Source organism: Haliotis asinina, chromosome 15 (genome assembly GCF_037392515.1).
Source record: "Haliotis asinina isolate JCU_RB_2024 chromosome 15, JCU_Hal_asi_v2, whole genome shotgun sequence".
In the NCBI taxonomy this organism is placed as follows: Eukaryota; Metazoa; Mollusca; class Gastropoda; order Lepetellida; family Haliotidae; genus Haliotis; species Haliotis asinina.
Window position 1 is genome coordinate 41,399,092 of NC_090294.1, and position 21,902 is coordinate 41,420,993.

The 21,902-nt window shown below is 42.4% G+C and overlaps 1 protein-coding gene across 1 annotated transcript; it reads right to left on the reverse strand.

Annotated features, from left to right (window-relative positions):
* Nucleotides 1-715: 715 nt before the first annotated feature.
* LOC137265019 (ice-structuring glycoprotein-like) lies at nt 716-21,502 on the reverse strand. The gene is made up of 10 exons (XM_067800348.1): nt 21,364-21,502; nt 20,948-21,029; nt 19,837-20,135; nt 19,189-19,342; nt 18,844-19,070; nt 17,728-18,152; nt 17,539-17,609; nt 17,166-17,464; nt 2,332-4,769; nt 716-868 (listed from the first exon to the last, which is right to left on the reverse strand). Exons 1-10 carry the CDS (start codon nt 21,500-21,502, stop codon nt 716-718), a joined length of 4,287 nt encoding a protein of 1,428 aa, XP_067656449.1.
* Between the last annotated feature and the right edge of the window lie 400 nt (nt 21,503-21,902).

Sequence of the window (21,902 nt, forward strand, 5' to 3'; positions counted from 1 at the left end):
TCTGATCTGATCATTTCAACAAGCTCCAGTAGGTCTCTTAACAAACAGCAGATTTACAAATCACACCTTCTTCATTTAAACAGCTGTACATTTGTAATGTCAACCCAAATGCTGTAAATGTTATGATTATGAAGATCATTATTGACAAATGAGTAGTTGAACAATGAATTACATAACGTTGGACATAACGTATTGTTATATAATCCCAGAGACAAATTTGTGTTGGTAGAGTTTCTTTTTCCCATCAGTTTATTTCCACTTGATGTACATCATGTTGTAAGAAAAAAATAATTTGTTCCATATTTCCTCTTGGTCTACATGTTGTCAGGAAAAAATATTTCAACTACTATGTTTCGATTTGCTCTGCATGGTGTTGTAAGGACAAAGGATTCCTACCGTGTTTCCTCTTCGTCTACATGTTGCATCAAGGACAGGATTACTCATTCATTTTGTATCGGAGTACTTGTGTGAAATTCTGGACTCTTTCTCCAACAATGGTCATGTCTGGTTCGGATAGGCAAATATAACAAGGACGCCTAAGCTAAATCAAGCGAGTTAAAACGTAACGTCATCTTCGGCAATATTTCAGCCTCATTGGTGCGAGAGCAGTGGTAAATGTACTGTACAAATTAATAGTAGATGTACAGTACAAAACTGTCACAACTATTTATGTTATTTCTTTAATTAAACGAATGGCTCACTGTTGCAACAAAAATCATCTGGGTGAGATTTTCACCCGTCGTCGACTCTCTGATGATGGAAGTCGTCGACTCTCTGATGATGGAAGTCGTCGACTCTCTGATGATGGAAGTCGTCGACTCTCGGATGATGGAAGTCGTCGACTCTCGGATGATGGAAGTGTGTGGTCCTATGCAAAAAACTAAAGCAGCTAATGTTCACCAACGTTGGGAATGGAGAGTTCTTAGATGGGTGAACATGTTTGGTAAACTGACTGGTGAGGGTTTCTAGCGCTTCAGTCCTGCTACAATACAAAAATCGCATGTGATACTGTAACATATGGTCTTACCTATCACAAGTGAGTTTGTTCAAAACTGCCTCTGTTCACTCAGAAGAAAAGGGGTAAGTCATGTCAACCTAGCGCCTAACAAGCAGCGTAGGTTATCCGGAGTAATCATGTCTACACTTTGCGCATGCACTGGTATGTGTATTATAGTGCATTACAGATGATCATTATGATGGCCACAGATCTGACAAGATGATTGTCCAAATCGCTCTGTTCAAAGAATGGATATACTCATTAACGTCGCGCGAATGCTCCTTTATTCTCAAAAGTTACGTCGAGAATCCATACTCCTAATTAAACGTTCAAGGTCGACTTGGTTCATTTCACCCCTGCAGGGCTGCGTCATGTTCGTTGAGAGTGGTCGTGTATGTTGATGCTTACGTTTCTAGACTGAGTGCTGTCGATGAAGATGTCGTTATGTTCTCCTGTTGTTGGGACTCTAGAACAGGGCGAACCGTGTATGCTCTTACTTTGTCAACCTGAAACACGAAACCATGTCGGCGATGTCCATGTCGGCGAGCAAATTAGACTCCTATATGTTCACACGGTTTGATTAACCAGAAATGCGCACGCACCATGCAAAGGTGTTCTGCTGGTCTCAGCAACCACCACCGCTCGCTGACTTGGTTGACTCATGCCATCGAATCTCAGATTTCTAGATCGATTGCGTAGGTCGATGAACATGATGTTGATCACTGTATTGTCTGGTACAAACTCGATTATTTGGCGCCATATAGATGGAACACTGGAAAGAAACCAAAGCAAATCTTAGTGGTGGTGAGTTGGGTCCTAAATCCCCATTTGTTTGAAAAGTTCAATTGTGGTGTCCTACGCTGTGATATTGCTGTATTTCTCTTACTGACGGCATAACACTATGTCCACTCACTCCGTCACTGTGTATTCATATTTAAATGATCATGTACAGTTTCTGCTTCATATTAAGCTTCGTCAGACTTTTCCGAAAATATTGCACGTCCGCTTCGAAAGATTCAAACCACAGAAGTTATTTCCCTTTATTCAGAAGCAATATTCTATAATCAGTATATAATACAACTGTTTCGTTTCTTGTTTGTTAGTTAGTTACAGTCAGGTCTACAACAATGTTAGCCAATGTCATAGGACGAGATTTCAGGATAAACTAGTTATGCCTGCTTTGTTTGTTATATTTATTTTGCTTATACCATAAAAAGAAAAAGAAAAACTGTCAACGAAAGACAGTAAAATCACTAGATATCTGAAAGTCTCCATGACGAAACTGTAAAAGTATATTCCTATAAACGATAATCCAATGTACAACGGACGCCAACAACTGAACGGGGGTGCATTTGATGTTGGAGGAAACCCGAAATGTTGATGATGAGGATCATGATGATGGTAGTTAAACTACTGATAACAGTTGCAGCAGCAGTAGTAGTAGTTGTAGCTAGAGTATTAGTAGCAGTAGCAGTTGCAGCAGTCGTAACAGCAGTGGTGATGGTAGTAGTAGTAGTTGCAGCAGCAGCAGTAGTAGTTGTAGCTAGAGTATTAGTAGCAGTAGCAGTTGCAGCAGTCGTAACAGCAGTGGTGATGGTAGTAGTAGTAGTTGCAGCAGCAGCAGTAGTAGTTGTAGCTAGAGTATTAGGAGCAGTAGCAGTTGCAGCAGTCGTAACAGCAGTGGTGATGGTAGTAGTAGTAGTTGCAGCAGCAGTAGTAGTAGTTGTAGCTAGAGTATTAGGAGCAGTAGCAGTTGCAGCAGTCGTAACAGCAGTGGTGATGGTAGTAGTAGTAGTTGCAGCAGCAGTAGTAGTAGTTGTAGCTAGAGTATTAGGAGCAGTAGCAGTTGCAGCAGTCGTAACAGCAGTGGTGATGGTAGTAGTAGTAGTAGCAGCAGTAGTAGTTGTAGTAGTAGCAGCAGCTGTAGTAGTTGTAGCTAGAGTAGTAGTAGCAGTAGCAGTAGAAGTTGTAGCTAGAGTATTAGTAGCAGTAGCAGTTGCAGCAGTCGTAACAGCAGTGGTGATGGTAGTAGTAGTAGTTGCAGCAGCAGTAGTAGTAGTTGTAGCTAGAGTATTAGGAGCAGTAGCAGTTGCAGCAGTCGTAACAGCAGTGGTGATGGTAGTAGTAGTAGTAGCAGCAGTAGTAGTTGTAGTAGTAGCAGCAGCTGTAGTAGTTGTAGCTAGAGTAGTAGTAGCAGTAGCAGTAGAAGTTGTAGCTAGAGTATTAGTAGCAGTAGCAGTTGCAGCAGTCGTAGCAGCAGTGGTGATGGTAGTAGTAGTAGTAGCAGCAGCAGTAGTAGTTGTAGCTAGAGTATTAGTAGCAGTAGCAGTTGCAGCAGTCGTAACAGCAGTGGTGATGGTAGTAGTAGTAGTAGTAGCAGCAGTAGTAGTTGTAGTAGTAGCAGCAGCTGTAGTAGTTGTAGCTAGAGTAGTAGTAGCAGTAGCAGTAGAAGTTGTAGCTAGAGTATTAGTAGCAGTAGCAGTTGCAGCAGTCGTAGCAGCAGTGGTGATGGTGGTAGTAGTAGTAGTTGCAGCAGCAGCAGTAGTAGTTGTACCTAGAGTAGTAGTAGTAGTAGCAGTTGCAGCAGTCGGAACAGCAGTGGTGATGGTAGTAGTAGTAGTAGCAGCAGCAGTAGTAGTTGTAGCTAGAGTATTAGTAGCAGTAGCAGTTGCAGCAGTCGTAACAGCAGTGGTGATGGTAGTAGTAGTAGTTGCAGCAGCAGTAGTAGTTGTAGCTAGAGTATTAGTAGCAGTAGCAGTTGCAGCAGTCGTAACAGCAGTGGTGATGGTAGTAGTAGTTGCAGCAGCAGTAGTAGTTGTAGCTAGAGTATTAGTAGCAGTAGCAGTTGCAGCAGTCGTAACAGCAGTGGTGATGGTAGTAGTAGTAGTAGTAGTAGTAGTTGCAGCAGCAGCAGTAGTAGTTGTAGCTAGAGTATTAGTAGCAGTAGTAGTTGCAGCAGTCGTAACAGCAGTGGTGATGGTAGTGGTAGTAGTTGCAGCAGCAGCAGTAGTTGTAGCTAGAGTATTAGTAGCAGTAGCAGTTGCAGCAGTCGTAACAGCAGTGGTGATGGTAGTAGTAGTAGTAGCAGTTGCAGCAGTAGCAGTTGCAGCAGTCGGAACAGCAGTGGTGATGGTAGTAGTAGTAGTAGTAGCAGCAGCAGTAGCAGCTGCAGCAGTCGGAACAGCAGTGGTGATGGTAGTAGTAGTAGTAGTAGTAGTAGTACCAGCAGCAGCAGTAGCAGTTGCAGCAGTCGTAACAGCAGTGGTGATGGCAGTAGTAATAGTAGTAGCAGCAGCAGTTGCAGCAGTCGTAACAGCAGTGGTGATGGCAGTAGTAATAGTAGTAGCAGCAGCAGTAGCAGCAGTCGTAACAGCAGTAGTGATGGTAGTAGTAGTAGCAGTAGTAGTAGTAGTAGCAGCAGCAGTAGCAGCAGCAGCAGTAGTAACAGCAGTCGTAACAGCAGTGGGGATGGTAGTAGTAGTAGTAGTAGTAGTAGTAGCAGCAGCAGCAGTAGCAGCAGCAGCAGTAGTAGCAGCAGTCGTAACAGCAGTGGGGATGGTAGTAGTAGTAGTAGTAGTAGTAGCAGCAGCAGCAGTCGTAACAGCAGCAGTAGTAGTAGTAGTAGCAGCAGCAGCAGTAGCAGCAGTCGTAACAGCAGTGGGGATGGTAGTAGTAGTAGTAGGAGGAGGAGGAGGAGCAGGATGAGGAGGAGGAGGAGGAGGAGGGTTAGTAGTAGTATCTGTTGCTGCTATTGTTGTTGTAGGCGGTGGTGCTGGTGGCGTTGTCGTCGTCGTTTCTCATATACCACGCTTTGAAAGTTAAGCATTTTTTAGCGGAGTTGAACAGGCGTATAGCGCGTACCTTGCTAATATTTTACGTCCGCTATTTATGGTTAAGGCAAGAAGAGTTGTTTCCCTTTATTCACGTTTTGCCTTCAGCTGTATACCAACGTTGAAGAATCCAGCGTATCTTTTGTGAGTTTGTTAACTCTAATATCCAAACTGATAGGATTCATTCAATAAAACTAAAATATTAGTATAATCCCTCACTGATCAGTAAAGTATGCGTAGAGATCACGAGACCGTTCCTCTAATTAGGATTTTTTGTTCTTGTGTAGATAAAGCGCTGATCCCTTATGTCAAACACTCGAGATAGACTCCCCACAAATATGAGAAGAAAGCCCACGTCCTTGGTTCACTTGAACATTGCTTAGAACGGAGAAAAAACATTACTCATTCCAAAATAGGCGCAGGCATTCCATGGAATGAGGTATGGAACCATTATTATCTTTGGATAGTTACGATGTTATATGTTAGATTGTTGTTAGTTTGCTGTTTAACGTCTCACTCAACTGTACTCCAGCTATATGGCGATGGTCTCCATCAGACAAAAACAAATCCAGCGATCAACAGCATAAGCATCAATTTTCTACCAAGTCAGCAGGCCTGACCACCCGATCCCGTAAGTCTTCTGTTACGGTACACATGGGTCACTGAAGATCAGTTTTAACGCGGATCTTCACGGGTTCATTTGTGTAAAAATACATTAGACGACATGATTGTCTGCAAATCCGATCCAGTACTTGTAAATTGTGATCAGTTGTGATCAAATAAGTGATCACTTTTATCAGACCATACATTATTGCATTCAGACAGTGGTATTTGAAATGAAATGTCCCTTTCAATGATCAGGACAAGTCCCACATGAAGACAGTGCTCTTCACAGTGGCATGGCTGACGGAGGGTCTCGTCATGGTAGCACTGACGAAAGCTAATTGCCACTTAAGGAGTCTCTATATACAATTTTCATATATATAAACCCATAAAAATAAACCCATTTTAGTCGTACGCCATAGATTAACATACACGGACGGCTATCATAGCGCGACCCGTGAAGGTCCCGGGGTAGAATAGGCCTTCAACAACCCATGCCTGCCATAAAAGGCAACTATGCTTGTCGTAAGAAGCGACTTACGGGATCGGGTGGTCAGGCTCGCTGACTTGGTTGACACATGTCATCGGTTCCCAGTTGCGCAGATCTATGCTCATGTTGTTGATCACTGGATTGTCTGGTCCAAACTCGATTATTTACAGACCGCCGCCATATAGCTGGAATATTGCTGAGTGTGGCGTAAAACTAAACTCACTCACTCACTATCATAGCGCTGAGAGAGCACCCAAAATCTAGGCGCAGGACTATGGGACAGACTCGTTCTCTGTCTACGGTGTAATGATGAAGCAATACTCAACTCAGGGTTGGAATAGCCGCAGGGCAAAGCAAAATGTACGTTTCAGAATTTCGCGGTTCACAGTTTGATCGGCTTCTTGCTGAAAATTGACATGTTACACTGCAGGTGAAAAGTCAGGTGCACGCCTGTTTGCAACATTCGCCGAGGCGGATACACCAGAAATTGGCTCCTCGAATCGAACTCAGTTCTTCGGCGTGACGAGCGGTCGCTTTAACCATTCGGCTACCCCAGCGTCCCAAACTGCTTGTAAAATTCTTTGTTTTCCTGAGATCATTTTAAAGCATTTTGTGAACGGGTTTGCATTGACCTTTTCGCTGCCCTCTGGCCAAGTGTTAATTGATCCAACGCTGAAGACAGCACTCGGTCACTACCCATCCAAGTGTTTGTCCAGATGTAGAAACAGAACTGCCTGTCTGTTGTCAATACATGTACTGAAACGAAGAGGACAGTACCCCGATGATAAATATGTTCCAGCAGTAATTTTATCAATTCTAAATCTTGTGTTCACGCTTTAGATAACTGCTGTTATCATTTCATGATAACAAGTACCAAGTTAGAATTGATCTTCAGCAGTTCCTGGTTGTCGTAAATGGAGACTGACGGCTCGGGTTGTCCGACTTGCCACATGTCACATGACACATGTCATCCTATCACAACTGCGTAGATCGAAGCTTATGTTGTTGAACACTTCATTGTCTGGTACAGAGACAATTATTTACAAACCGCCACCATATAGTTGGAATATTGCTGAGTGCGTCATAAAACTAACCTCACTCACTCTTCACATTGCTTGGCAAAACAACAAACATAATCAATGCTGTAACACTGGTAGAGTTGGGGTCATAATATTAAAGGATCGAGGAAATGCAAACTCAAAGTTCAAAATAAAACTCCTATAACACGGAATGCAATTACGCGTATGTGGCTTACTTCCAATATACAATTTTCTCCATTTATTTCAATTTTACCCACTGACTGGGTAACGTCCACACATAGGGATAACAATGTCGCTGACGTCGCCGTCACTACAGACGTTATACGACGCCACTTGCTACTGTGTCTGGCGCCCTGGAATATAACAGAGACGGTCAGCTCGGAGTGCATGTGTTTGAGCAGTTCAGGATCATGTTACACTGAGGAGGGTTATCAGTGATGGCCCCGTTTCACAAAGGTCTCCTAAGTCTAAGATTTCGTAACTTTTTCTCGTAGCATGCCTTGTAGCAGTATAGGAAATTCAATGGCAACGAGAAAACTTACGAGATCTAAGGCTTACGAGGGTTTTGTGAAACAGGGCCCGGGTTAGTACAAATGCAACAAATGCAGGTACGCACACGAGCACACGCACCTGCACGCACACATATGTGCATGCAGGTGAGTTTACGTGAGTAAGTATGGTAATCTTCAACGTCACTTCAAGCCCGATTACACCTTGCATCTCATCATGACAGCGAAATTCACAAATACCTTCATCCTTGTTGATGCAGCGTTAAGTACTTATAATCACTCACTCACTCAACACATGGGGCCCTGCATAACGACACATACTGATAAAGATGCGGTATAACGATCAACACAGCATTGCACAGTGTTGAAATACTTGGACAAATGAGAAGCGCTTCCATTTGACCATGTCTGACAGTTCTAATTTGTAGCGGCGTATCAATCCGGAAACCCAACCCCCTCCAGGGAGACCCTGACGGTTGGGGCAAGGGAATCACAGCAACGAACGATTCGCACAAGCAAGCAATCATTTTCAAATTCCATCTCAGGGCCCTAAGCGGTAATTTTGAAGCGAGAAATCTCAGTAATCACTCATTATCTGCGCAAGAAGAATCGTATTACCCGCAAACGGCTACTTAGTGGAGATATATCGTCATTCAGGGGCTAATAGTGCTACCTAGAATAACATGGCTGTATGGGGTATCGCTCAAGCCCGTCAGCTATGTAGCAATAATAGAACGTGTATCTCAATCTCCCTATGTTGTTCTCGCTTGGCGAGAGATTGCCTCTGTCAATGATACCATCTACTTTACACACCTTTGCCATCCGTTTATATCGCCTTCTGAAACTGCCGCTATTTTCCCTCACCTCCGTTTTAACCTTCCTTTCGTCCCTATAGTGTTCCTTGTGGGGCGTTGACAATTTAATTGACGCCTACAAATAACGTGCTGTCGTCTAATTGTCATTCGTTGTCGGATATAATTAATGATATTAGTGTGTGTGTTAGCAGCAACGAAGACACATTAATAAAGAACGTGGTATCGCATTCATCATCCAGTGATCTGAGCTGATCCACAGAATGGTCCACAGAATGGTCTGCTGAATGATCCAAAGAATAGTCTACACACTGATCTACAGAATGATTCACAGAACTGTCTACAGAATGGTCCACAGAATGGTCTACAGAGTCATCCACAGAATGATCCACGGAATGCAGTGTTGCGAAACGGCGACTCACGTAATTTCTGATATGGAAGCATGTACATATAAGTAACAAATATTTCTATTTGTGGCATTGTAATATTATGTGTGTTTGTCTGTTGTTAAACGCCGTAATATTCCAGTTATGTGGCGGCGGTCTGTAAATAATCAAGCCTGGACCAGACAATCAGATGACCAGCATCATAACCACTGATCCCCTTAAACTTATAGTAGTATGGATTGCTGATGACCAATTCTAACTCAGACCTTCACAGATGTCTAGTAAATTATGTTGTTCTGTATTATTTGTTTGAACATTGCTGTATTGATTCATTTACTAATTCTGAACCGAATCTTCAAAGTCTGTTTGAAATGTTAACTTAGCTAATGTAGAATGGACATGAGAATTTTCGAGACTGATTTACATTGTGTGTCAGATTTACCGTTAAAAGTGAGTGAGTTGGTCGGACGCAAGTTTTCACCACTGTTTCTACTATGATGGGGAGAGATGGTTATGATGGGGAGAGATGGTTATGATGGGGAGAGATGGTAAATGTGGAGTTTTAGACATTCGCTCTTAACACTGAGTTCAAGTTTACTATGTGCTACAAGCCTATGTCTTCAGTGATGTACAACCATGCTTATATACTCGCTAATCCTCTACCATGGTGTCAGGAAACACTGGAACGGAATATTTTTTTCCAGATGAATCCTGGAGTTACAGGTTTACCACGGAGTAAGGTTCAGATTGTTACCACTGGTTAAACCCGAGAGCACGCTTACGGTGCCTAGCAACTATAATTAAGGAGGCCCGGGATTACAGATTCCTGCCAAGACCAAGGGAGGTGACTCAACACGGTGACTTGCGACGCCAAGAATGACAGGGCAAATCGTGCCTAGTATCGACCATAACAACCTTAATTTGATCAAATGTTTTCTTAATTGATCTAAGACGTGTTGTCGAAATAAATCCCAAACTTGACACTGACTTGAGCGCCAGCGACAGATAGCAAGGTTTAGAGCCTCGCCCACCCGATTCCTGCAGTTGTCGTCTGAGGAAATCGTTTTCGAATCTTACTGTTTATTTGGAGTCATAAATAAAAGATTTTCCACATTTAAAATCTCTGCCACGCTCTGTCAGTTCTGCGATTTTCACATTGTCGAGTGTATAAATCTAACAGGTTAGCCTTTTAACATGGGTAGTTCCGTTCCACCTGTGGCACACATCATAAGCACATGCAAAGGCTAGGCAATCATTCACCTGATGACACGAGGAATGGCATCGAGGAAGTATATATGAGGCCTAATAAGAATGGTACTTTTTCTTAAGGTACTATTTCCTGTCATGACACGATAGTCTGTAGTGATATGGATTAATAATGCAATGATGACCGTGACTCAATGACCACTACGAGAAGGACGGTGTCCCCGACTGGTTCCCAGACAAGGTAATTGGCACTGGGGTAGCTCATTGGTCAAGGCGTCCGAGTGTAATTCGACCGCTGCTGTGGTTAGGGCGTCCGCATCGAGAGCGAAAAACGCGGATGCGACCTGCAGTCGCGTCATGTCAAAGACGTTAAATATGGGTGAAAAAGGGAGGTTGGATGGCTCGGAGTCAGTGTAATATGTCTGAGTGGGGTATTCGGTTAACTGCGGTATGGTGTCTCAGTGACCTAGAACTACAAAACCAGCAAAATTCGTGGATAGCACAAACAGGCACACATACACACGACAGCACGTTGTCACATGAACGAACTTGTCTTCAGTACAACGTTAAACTCCATTTCACTTCACCTAACGTCACTGAGTGGGCTTCTCCATGTGGTTACCATACATTGTAGCCCTTTTGAGGTATGCTGGAATATGGCAGTGGGAGACTTTACTCACTCACTCACTAACTCACTCACTCACTGACTCATTCACTCACTCATTCAGCCAAGACATTCCCACACACATCTTGCAGAATTCGTAAACCATCGGGTCACCTGAATCAGTTCACCATCAACCTGTCGATCACATCTTATGCTTTGATGGACATCGGAAGGTGTTGTATACCCAAATTCATCCAACGATCATTCAGCACGAGCATTTCCAAATTGTCAACTAAGGTCTTAAAACTAAATGGACTAAAGAAAGCGTTCAGCTAACCGTGTGTATTTTTACCTCATATAAGAACAGAATTTTAAGTTTTGTCAAAATCGGTAGTGGTGAGGTTTCTTTTGCTCGTCAGTATATATGAATATCCTTGTGAGGTGTCAACCATTGATGTTAGTATATTGCGAAGTAGTTCCGGTACTTCAGACATAAAGGGCGTTATTGACGTCTGTAACCAGGAACTGTTCACTCTACATTCACAGATTACCCGGTTCACAATAAGTGTCGCCACTGATAAAGTGCCAGTGATACGCGTCATACGTCAACAATCCGATATAGATCATAGGGTTGGGACATAAGACGCCAAAGATATGAAGGTTAACTGTTTCCATTCCTATAGCTGGAGCGGATATCTTTACACAACACTGGGCCTTACAGACCCTGAAACAAATATATACAAGAAAGTCCATGCAAGTCTAAAATATGTAACACGCCAAGATAAGCACGATTTCAGGATATTTCTGAAAAAGAATGCCTCTGGGCTTTCTTTCCTGATATTCTATTATCTGCATATTTCATGTAACATATGTTCATTTCAGAAATCACATATTAGTCTACTTTTCATGCAGCCAGAAAGATGCATCTAGCTGATAATACAGTATATGTCCAAGAAAGTTGAATATCCACATTCATACATCAGGTTAATCTGGACCATGCCAAACATTTGTGTGAGACGAATATCCACATTCATACTTCAGGCTGATCTGGATCATGACAAATATTTAAGTGAGACGAACAGCCACATTCATACTTCAGGCTGATCTGGATCATGACAAACATTTGTGTGAGAAGAGTAGCCACCTTCGTACATCAAGTGACTCTGGATGGTGTCAATGATTTGTGTGAGACGAACAGACACATTCATACATAAGGTTAACATGGATCATGCGAAAAGATTGTTGTGAGACGAATAGCCAAATGCATGCTCCAGGCTAACCCGTATGTTGCCAAACATTTGTATGAGATGAATATCCTCATCCATACTTTGGATAGTGCTTGGCCTTAGTGGGAGACAAATATCCTCGTCCACACTAAAGTCTTAACTGGATACAGCTAAACCTCCGCTGTCCTCATCTACACTTAAGGCTAAACTGTTTAATGCTAAATGCCGGTATGATACAAATATCTTCATCCACACTTAGCCGTATAGTGTTAAATATTATCCACTGCACGGAGTTGCGTCCCTTGAATCACTGATTATGGGTTCGAATCCCACTTCCAATCCGACTGCCATCCATCTCTCAATAGGGATGAACACTTTGCAGGTCGAAAATGACTTTGGGTACAAACACATCACTTCTAAGCTGAAACATGTGGCACGATAATCTAACGAGGCGTTGCAATGCTCACTCTCTTGACCATTGATTTATCTGTTGATATTTGATTTATTTTGTGAGCATGGGACTTTATCCTGAGCAGGGATGATCATACGTTCACCCACTGGTTTACTTCTTCCGGAATCAACGGACTCCCTTGCACCTCCGTCACGTTTTCCCTTTACTGATGACGGGGTAATGAAGAGGAACGTGTCAATCGCGGCAATTCCCTACATGGATATGTCTTCAACAGCCAAGGCTTGTGGTAAGAAGCGCCTACTGGCTTAAGGTGGTCACTCTCGCCGAGTTGGTAAACGCGTGTCATCTTATCTCATTTACTTAGATTTGGAGCTCATGATGTTGATCAGTGGATTGTCTGGTCCAGACAGCCACCACATAGCAACCATATAACAACCAACCAGTCAACCAACCATGATTTCGCGGTTAGACTGTCCACAGTACGTCTGTACTCATCTGTTTCACGAAAGTGGAAAGATAGAATATTGCTGAGTGCGGCGTTTAACAACAACCACTCATTGACAAGTGGCGTAATCCCTGATATTGGCTCTATAACAATGGGAAAGAAGCAATTATTGTTATAGCAAGGGGTATGTTTGGTGTGAACATTGGTCGAATGTGACACTGATTCAGTTAAATTGTTTCAGTGTGTATGTTTATCAAATTTTTTTTTTATCTGAAAAAAAATGAGTTTTTATGTTAGGAATGAACATTACTTATAAGAAAATATTATTTTAGCGATGTTTCTAATGGAAACTGGATGATGTACCTCTATTAGATGAGAAGTATCCCTCTGCTAGTTTAATAGCTTAAACACCGCTGACAAGGAGTGGAACCAACTTCTCGTGTCCAGTTTATTCCACAGTAGTTTTGCAGCATTAAATGAAAATATTTTACATTATTCCACAAACTGTTTCTCTGTTTAGCAGTGATACACATGAAAGCGTCATATTCCCGAACTGTTGAGCGCATACGATGTGACGTCACTTGGTGATAACATGACGTCATCTGGACAATAGGCTGACATCCTTGTCGCATCCTTTATCATTTTAATGGTTAATGTTTCATTTGGTATTCTTCATTTTCTCTCTTAAAGTGACTGCGAGAAATGTAATCTAGTGTTCAACGCGAAAATATTATTTTACTAAAAGAAATTTGAAAAAAAACTCAAAAAAACTTTTGATTCAAGATTAAAAGCTGGTATTTTGAAAGATAGAATGAAACATCCATTGCCATTTTCTACTGCTTAAGAAAACTCATGTTTTTACTGACATGTGATGAAATACAACCTATAGACATGTGTAGGGCTTTAAACGGGATATGTTCAGGATGCAGTCTGCATGTAACGAGGCCAAAGCCCCTTTCGTGTGGTTATAGCTTAAACGTGTTCAGCATCTATGTTGCAACTTTGATCAGTTTATGGAGCCAGGATGCAACCCGGATTTGTCTGGTGCATTTGGGATTCCACGTCAACATACACACGTAAAAGCTTAGCGCAGCTCCAAATATGTTTCTGTCCAAAGATGTCCAACATGTGTTTAATATCTACGAACATTAATACGGTATAACAGACATCTCAAATTTTCAGCAGTGGATTTTTAATTACCATACAAATTTCATTAGAAACAGTTCTCGGCCGTATATGTCCTTTTTACGATGGAATGCTCAAATTAATCAGAATTTGTGTTTCAGTATGAAGAATGATAATCATAATCATCATCGCCATCATCATTATCAGTTGCAGTATCCTTGATATGATCTTACTCATTTGAATATGTATGAGTTCGGATACAACTGAATCGATGACATTTTTCACGAATCATGATATACCTGAATTACATTAATCATGAATCATGATATACCTGAATTACATTAATCATGAATCATGATATACCTGAATTACATTAATCATGAATCATGATATACCTGAATTACATTAATCATGAATCATGATTACACTGTCTCAGATGCTGAACGAGATAATACAGAAGAACTAAATTTGTTTCTGTCAAAATTGTATGTATTCAGAATCGTTAATGAAGAATCATGATATACGCCTAAAACTCAAGTTATCAATCACGATGTAACTATTTATATCGTGAATTATATCATTTCTGAATCTTACACGAAATTCGAGAATTATATCGTAACTAAATCTAATATGTAATTTATAAATTAGGTCATTACTGAATCTAACATGTAATTCATAAATTATGTTGTAACTGAATCCTGCACGTGATTCATGAACTATATCATAACTGAATCGAATACGTAATTCATGAATTATATATTAACTGAATCGAATATACATGAATATATCGCAACTGAATCTAACACGTAATTCATGAATTACATAATAACTGAATCTAACACGCAATTCATAGATACATAATCTCACAAGTAACTCATGAATTATATCGTATATTAATATTACACATTAATCATGAATCGTGAATCATGGCATAACTCAATCTATCATGCTGAGCATGAATTATGATATAACTAAATCTAGGACTGTGATTACTCGACAAGATATACGTGAATGCACAACGCGCATCAGGCATTACTATAAAACTTGATCCAGCATTCTCATCATGAATCGATATATAACTCGATGAATCACTTCTCAAAAGATGCTCATCATGAACCATGACGCAGGTTACTCTAACATGCCAATCATGAATCATGAATCATCACCACAATCATCACTTTCAAATGTGAAAGCTCAAAGTACGTATAGTCTAAAACGTCCGTATATGCGATGAACGTGTGTTTCACCATCAATATGTCTCGAATTATAGCGTATTTATTTCAATGTTTATCAAATGTGCCCGCTGATTGTTTCCAATTTTCTTGCCCATTCGTTGTTCTCAACTCAACTTACTACGCCAACGTGTTAATACCGAAATACATTTTCATGTTACTATGACTACTGGAGCGAGGCTGTAGTGCGTTAGCCGTCTTTCTTTCTTCTTCCTTGGTTTTCTAAACCGGCCCAGGGTGTAAAATGCAACGAACATTAGCCTTCTATTATCGCATGGGAAACACGCCGTGGAATTTGAAACAGTTTCCTCCAGAAAGAAACCCGGTATTCCAGGAGCGCCGGAATATCATTGTGGAATAACACCAGTCATTTCTCTGGTTAGTCTTCACTTAGCGTGAGGCCAGCTCACACAGATTCGAACCCAGACTTCGCAATGCTGAGTGATTGCGGCCGTGTGTCTCGGCGAACCCCCTCCTCTCTCTCCCGCGCCACAAGAGAACGCCATTTCCTCGTTAAATTAACTTAGCATGTGCTATTTGCGATCACTGAAGCTTTTAACAATTATGGCCGATTCATTTTTCCGGTTTCAGGATGTAGTTATCGGGACTGCGGGCCGATAGGGGGCGCTTGTATTTTCTCACGTGGTGTCCGACATTTACGAAGTATGCAGTGTTGAGCCCCTGCTCTTTTATCTACACCAGGGCCGATGTTAATTTGCCTGAATTGTTACAAGATTTGTCTAAAAGATGAAACACAAACACATTGGGACTCTAAACCTTTCAAACAAATGTTTGCGAGCTTTTAAGTGGCCGATTTGTGCACATATGTATTCAAAGATGGTTGCTGGGAGCGTAATGGCGGTCGCTTCAGTGACGGTGACAGCTTCCCCAGACTTTGCGCATCATCATCTGCGTTCTTCACGGCTTATTAATAGCTTACAGGACCACAAACAATGTCCTACAATCACTTACAAGCAGTCTGGCATGAATCACTTCATGAGAGAAAGAATTCTGATCGAGATGTGGCCTTACAATCGTAAGCTGTGCAAGTACAAGGAAAGGCCTAGGTCACGGGCTAAATACATAACATGCAAAGGAATGCGTCGACGTTGTATCTTTAAACACATCTAAAGACGAGTAATATCTGCTAAATAAACACAGTTCAAGACAATATATTGCTTCCACATTTACCCCAACGCATATTGTTTACACGTTCATCTAGCGCTTCAAAGGACCGGTTGAGAAAAGGTGAAGAAGCATTGTGTCTCCAGGGACGTCATGACGTCATCAAAACACGCGTATCTCGAGGCACATGAACTCTATCATTGATAATTTGTAAAATACGTTGCCAATAGATGAGGTGCCGGTAACGTAGGTGATCTTTGTGATTCAGCGACTTTGCCTGACTTTTCTAGAGCAAAATACAATGGAAGGGTTTATGGGGAACGACATATTTCAAACGGCAAACACGAGCAACCGATTCAGTCCGAAGTATTTGTTCATGTGGAAGTTGTTTGCACTTTATAAATCCGTTTAGTAGTTGTTTTCGGAATTCAGGTGCGTATGTGATCACCAAATGCGAAAAAGAGGGGCTATTCAGTAGACGGTTGCAAAATGAGTCCGCTCGTGGACTCTGCTTGTAGACTCATTTTTAATCATTATGGAAAATATTTCTGTCGCTTTTATTAAAATATCTGTTTTTCGATCTTGCCTTAAGTAAAGTCCAAAAGGAATCAACACTTTCTTTATAATAGTATCAGCATAAGATTCATTAGGAAAAATAATATTACTCAAAATGACATTGTTTTAATAAATATACGGTTTTGTTATGTTGACTTTCTTTTCATACTTTCGAGGATCTATCGTTTCTCATTATTTCTGAATCAATGTTCTTTCCAAATAATTCCCCAGGAGCTTTAATAAATGTATTCAACAGTTAACGTTTCCTCACATTTTAGACATATTCCTGTCTACTTGACCAGGATTTGACTCATATAAAGGAGGTATGGGATACATGATAAGTGTTATTCCGGTCGTATGACACAGATATGTTAAGTTCTTAAAATTAACATAAATACCCAAATAAACAAGGCAGAGGTTTAGAATCGATTATTGATATTAAAGCATATTTTGTAGAGCTTCTGGATTGCCCCTGGTCTTCACTATCATTAATTGTTCGACATGTAAATAATAGGATGTTGATGTGTTCTCTCATGTACGTCATACACGTAAATAATTGCTTAAATACAAATGATTTGATGGAATTTAGTTGTAGTAGTGACTGCAGTGGTGGTTGTGGTTGTGGTTGTAGTAGTGACTGCGGTGGTGGTTGTGGTTGTAGGTGTAGTAGTGACTGCGGTGGTGGTTGGTGTAGTTGTAGTAGTGACTGTGGTGGTGGTTGTGGTTGTTGTATTTCTAGTAGTGACTGAGGTGGTGGTTGTGGTGGTTGTAGTTGTAGTAGTGACTGAGGTGGTGGTTGTGGTGGTTGTAGTTGTAGTAGTGACTGCAGTGGTGGTTGTGGTTGGTGTAGTTGTAGTAGTGACTGCGCTGATGGTTGTGGTTGGTGTAGTTGTAGTAGTGACTGCGGTGGTGGTTGTGGTGGTTGTAGTTGTAGTAGTGACTGCGGTGGTGGTTGTGGTTGTGGTTGTAGTAGTGACTGCGGTGGTGGTTGTGGTTGTGGTTGTAGTAGTGACTGCGGTGGTGGTTGTGGTTGGTGTAGTTTTAGTAGTGACTGCAGTGGTGGTTGTGGTTGTTGTAGTTGTAGTAGTGACTGCGGTGGTGGTTGTGGTTGTTCTATTTCTAGTAGTGACTGAGGTGGTGGTTGTGATGGTTGTAGTTGTAGTAGTGACTGCGCTGATGGTTGTGGTGGTTGTAGTTGTAGTAGTGACTGCGGTGGTGGTTGTGGTTGGTGTAGTTGTAGTAGTGACTGCGCTGATGGTTGTGGTTGGTGTAGTTGTAGTAGTGACTGCGGTGGTGGTTGTGGTGGTTGTAGTTGTAGTAGTGACTGCGGTGGTGGTTGTGGTTGGTGTAGTTGTAGTAGTGACTGCGCTGATGGTTGTGGTTGGTGTAGTTGTAGTAGTGACTGCGGTGGTGGTTGTGGTGGTTGTAGTTGTAGTAGTGACTGCGGTGGTGGTTGTGGTTGGTGTAGTTGTAGTAGTGACTGCGGTGGTCGTTGTGGTTGGTGTAGTTGTAGTAGTGACTGCGGTGGTTGTTGTGGTTGTAGTTGTAGTAGTGACTGCGGTGGTTGTTGTGGTTGTAGTTGTAGTAGTGACTGCGGTGGTTGTTGTGGTTGTAGTTGTAGTAGTGACTGAGGTGGTAGTTGTGGTGGTTGTAGTTGTAGTAGTGACTGCGCTGTTGATTGTGGTGGTTGTAGTTGTAGTAGTGTCTGCGGTGGTGGTTGTGGTTGGTGTAGTTGCAGTAGTGACTGCGGTGGTGGTTGTGGTTTGTGTAGTTGCAGTAGTGACTGCGGTGGTGGTTGTGGTTGGTGTAGTTGTAGTAGTGACTGCGGTGGTGGTTGTGGTGGTTGTAGTTGTAGTAGTGACTGTGGTGGTGGATGTGGTTGGTGTAGTTGTAGTAGTGACTGCGGTGGTGGTTGGTGTAGTTGTAGTAGTGACTGCGGTGGTGGTTGTGGTGGTTGTAGTTGTAGTAGTGACTGTGGTGGTGGTTGTGGTTGGTGTAGTTGTAGTAGTGACTGCGGTGGTGGTTGTGGTGGTTGTAGTTGTAGTAGTGACTGTGGTGGTAGTTGTGGTGGTTGTAGTTGTAGTAGTGACTGTGGTGGCTGTTGTGGTGGTTGTAGTTTTAGTAGTGACTGCGGTGGTAGTTGTGGTGGTTGTAGTTGTAGTAGTGACTGCGGTGGTAGTTGTGGTGGTTGTAGTTGTAGTAGTGACAGTGGTGGCTGTTGTGGTGGTTGTAGTTTTAGTAGTGACTGCGGTGGTGGTTGGTGTAGTTGTAGTAGTGACTGCGGTGGTGGTTGTGGTTGGTGTAGTTGTAGTAGTGACTGCAGTGGTGGTTGTGGTTGGTGTAGTTGTAGTAGTGACTGCGGTGGTGGTTGTGGTGGTTGTAGTTGTAGTAGTGACTGCGGTGGTCGTTGTGGTGGTTGTAGTTGTAGTAGTGACTGTGGTGGTGGTTGTGGTTGGTGTAGTTGTAGTAGTGACTGCGGTGGTGGTTGTGGTTGTTGTAGTTGTAGTAGTGACTGCGGTGGTGGTTGTGGTGGTTGTAGTTGTAGTAGTGACTGCGGTGGTAGTTGTGGTGGTTGTAGTTGTAGTAGTGACAGTGGTGGCTGTTGTGGTGGTTGTAGTTTTAGTAGTGACTGCGGTGGTGGTTGGTGTAGTTGTAGTAGTGACTGCGGTGGTGGTTGTGCTTGGTGTAGTTGCAGTAGTGACTGCGGTGGTGGTTGTGGTGGTTGTAGTTGTAGTAGTGACTGCGCTGATGGTTGTGGTGGTTGTAGTTGTAGTTTTAGTAGTGACTGCGGTTGTGGTTGTGGTTGGTGTAGTGACTGCGGTGGTGGTTGTGGTGGTTGTAGTTTTAGTAGTGACTGCGGTGGTAGTTGTGGTGGTTGTAGTTGTAGTAGTGACAGTGGTGGCTGTTGTGGTGGTTGTAGTTTTAGTAGTGACTGCGGTGGTGGTTGGTGTAGTTGTAGTAGTGACTGCGGTGGTGGTTGTGGTTGGTGTAGTTGTAGTAGTGACTGCGGTGGTGGTTGTGGTTGGTGTAGTTGTAGTAGTGACTGCGGTGGTGGTTGTGGTGGTTGTAGTTGTAGTAGTGACTGTGGTGGTGGTTGTGGTTGGTGTAGTTGTAGTAGTGACTGCGGTGGTGGTTGTGGTGGTTGTAGTTGTAGTAGTGACTGCGGTGGTGGTTGTGGTTGGTGTAGTTGTAGTAGTGACTGCGGTGGTGGTTGTGGTTGGTGTAGTTGTAGTAGTGACTGCGGTGGTGGTTGTGGTTGTGGTTGTAGTAGTGACTGCGGTGGTGGTTGTGGTTGTAGGTGTAGTAGTGACTGCGGTGGTGGTTGTGGTTGGTGTAGTTGTAGTAGTGACTGCGGTGGTGGTTGTGGTTGTGGTTGTAGTAGTGACTGCGGTGGTGGTTGTGGTTGTAGGTGTAGTAGTGACTGCGGTGGTGGTTGTGGTTGGTGTAGTTGTAGTAGTGACTGCGGTGGTGGTTGTGGTTGTTGTAGTTGTAGTAGTGACTGCGGTGGTGGTTGTGGTTAGTGTAGTTGTAGTAGTGACTGCGGTGGTGGTTGTGCTTGTAATTGTGGAGGTAGAAGTTGTGGTGGCGGTATTGGTAGTGGTGTTGGTGTGGGAGTTACTTAGTTGTAGTAGTTGCAGTTGTTGCAGTATTTGTAGTCTTTGGCGTTGTAAATATAGTTTTGGGTGTGTAGGTGTCAAAATCGTTTTATTGCTCATGGGTTTCTCATTTCGGGTTTTCATCCCGCCTTCAGCTTACTGATAAAACTGAAAATATTATACATTTCAATGTGTCTTCAATCTGAGTTAAACTTAGTCATAGTTACTATTTATCATCATGTTCACAGTCATCAAGTATTGTTTGCATATTGAAATAAAAGAATGACACGAAGAAGATCAGGATGATCCTGGCACAGGCAGGCTGGTTAAGTTCATAATCATCTCAGAGTCTTCTCGCCTTTACACACAGTCCAGACAGTGAATACGACTCCTCCAAAGTTGAACCTACCAAGAACTTTTGGGAAAATGTGGAGACCTACCAATTAACAGTGCAGGCATCTCCACTGCATTTGTCAGAAAAGCTGTCTTTCTGGCAGAATATCCGGGTACCCTCCCACTGAGAGTCAATAGATCGGGTGTAGCAAACCTGAGCACCAAGGATAACGAGATGAAAGCGTGGCATTTCGCATGTTTCTCCTGAATTCTGGAAGATTGCATGTAGCATACATATGACTTTGGCCACAAGCATGGCGAAAATGGTAATAAAAGGACCGAACCACGCCATCATGTCAGTTAAAACATCTTGTTTGTACCAACTATGGACATCTACTGACAAGGCATTGGACAATCTCACTACTTCTGACAGTTACGAATAGGAAGTGACTGATCCACTGTTTCACTCTTCGGGCCAGTCGACTTTATCCAGGTGACACTCCCTATCAACATACATCACATAAACTCAGTGCATGCAATGTCCGTTCTCAGGGCCTGTGCTGATTTCATATGCCCTTCGACTGGTTAGCACTCGTTTTTCGACTGTTGACTCTAGAGTCAACACTGACAGCGAGATTGTGTCCACTGTCACTGAATCGTTAACCGAAACCTGTTAAACATTTCATCTTGTTTTAACATGCCCCACAAGAATATCACACACATTTATGAAGGCCAAAATGCAGAATAAATATCTATAATAAAGAATCACACCTAAATGACACCACGTGCTCCCTTCAAATCTGAAAAGCGAGGACGGTGGCATCTATATTGTCTCACATGGTTCTTTGTCTGAGGGTGCCCATACTTTGAATTTCTCGTTTCGTCCAATCACCAACATCAAAGAATATGAGTGGTTAGGCGCGCCATAAGTGTCTGTGGTTTTACCTTTACTGCGGGCATTCAGCTCTGGTCTCATGATTTTCCTTAAGTCTACATTTGTATTCTGCCTTAAGTTTGACCTTTACGTGGACATTCTTGAGATAATCTCTAACCTGAATCCCTAAGTACGTACAGTCCTGACCTTCTGCTAGGTGGTCAATAACTCCTCTACCAATCAATTTGACTGATCCTTCCTCTTCTCCTCTATCGCACCGGGCTTAAGACGGAGAATGTTGCATTTCTTACGGTCGAAAGACATGCCAGTATTATAGAAAAGAACTCGACACGAAGAATGTGTTGGGGGTTTTATCAGTGTGACGTTTCTGATGCCAAGAAATAGATTCAACGTCATCCAGTAAGTAGGTCGGGAAGATGTGTTGGTGATCTGTACTGAAGACATAATTTGTAATAACCTTCACATGCATATCAGGTTGAGC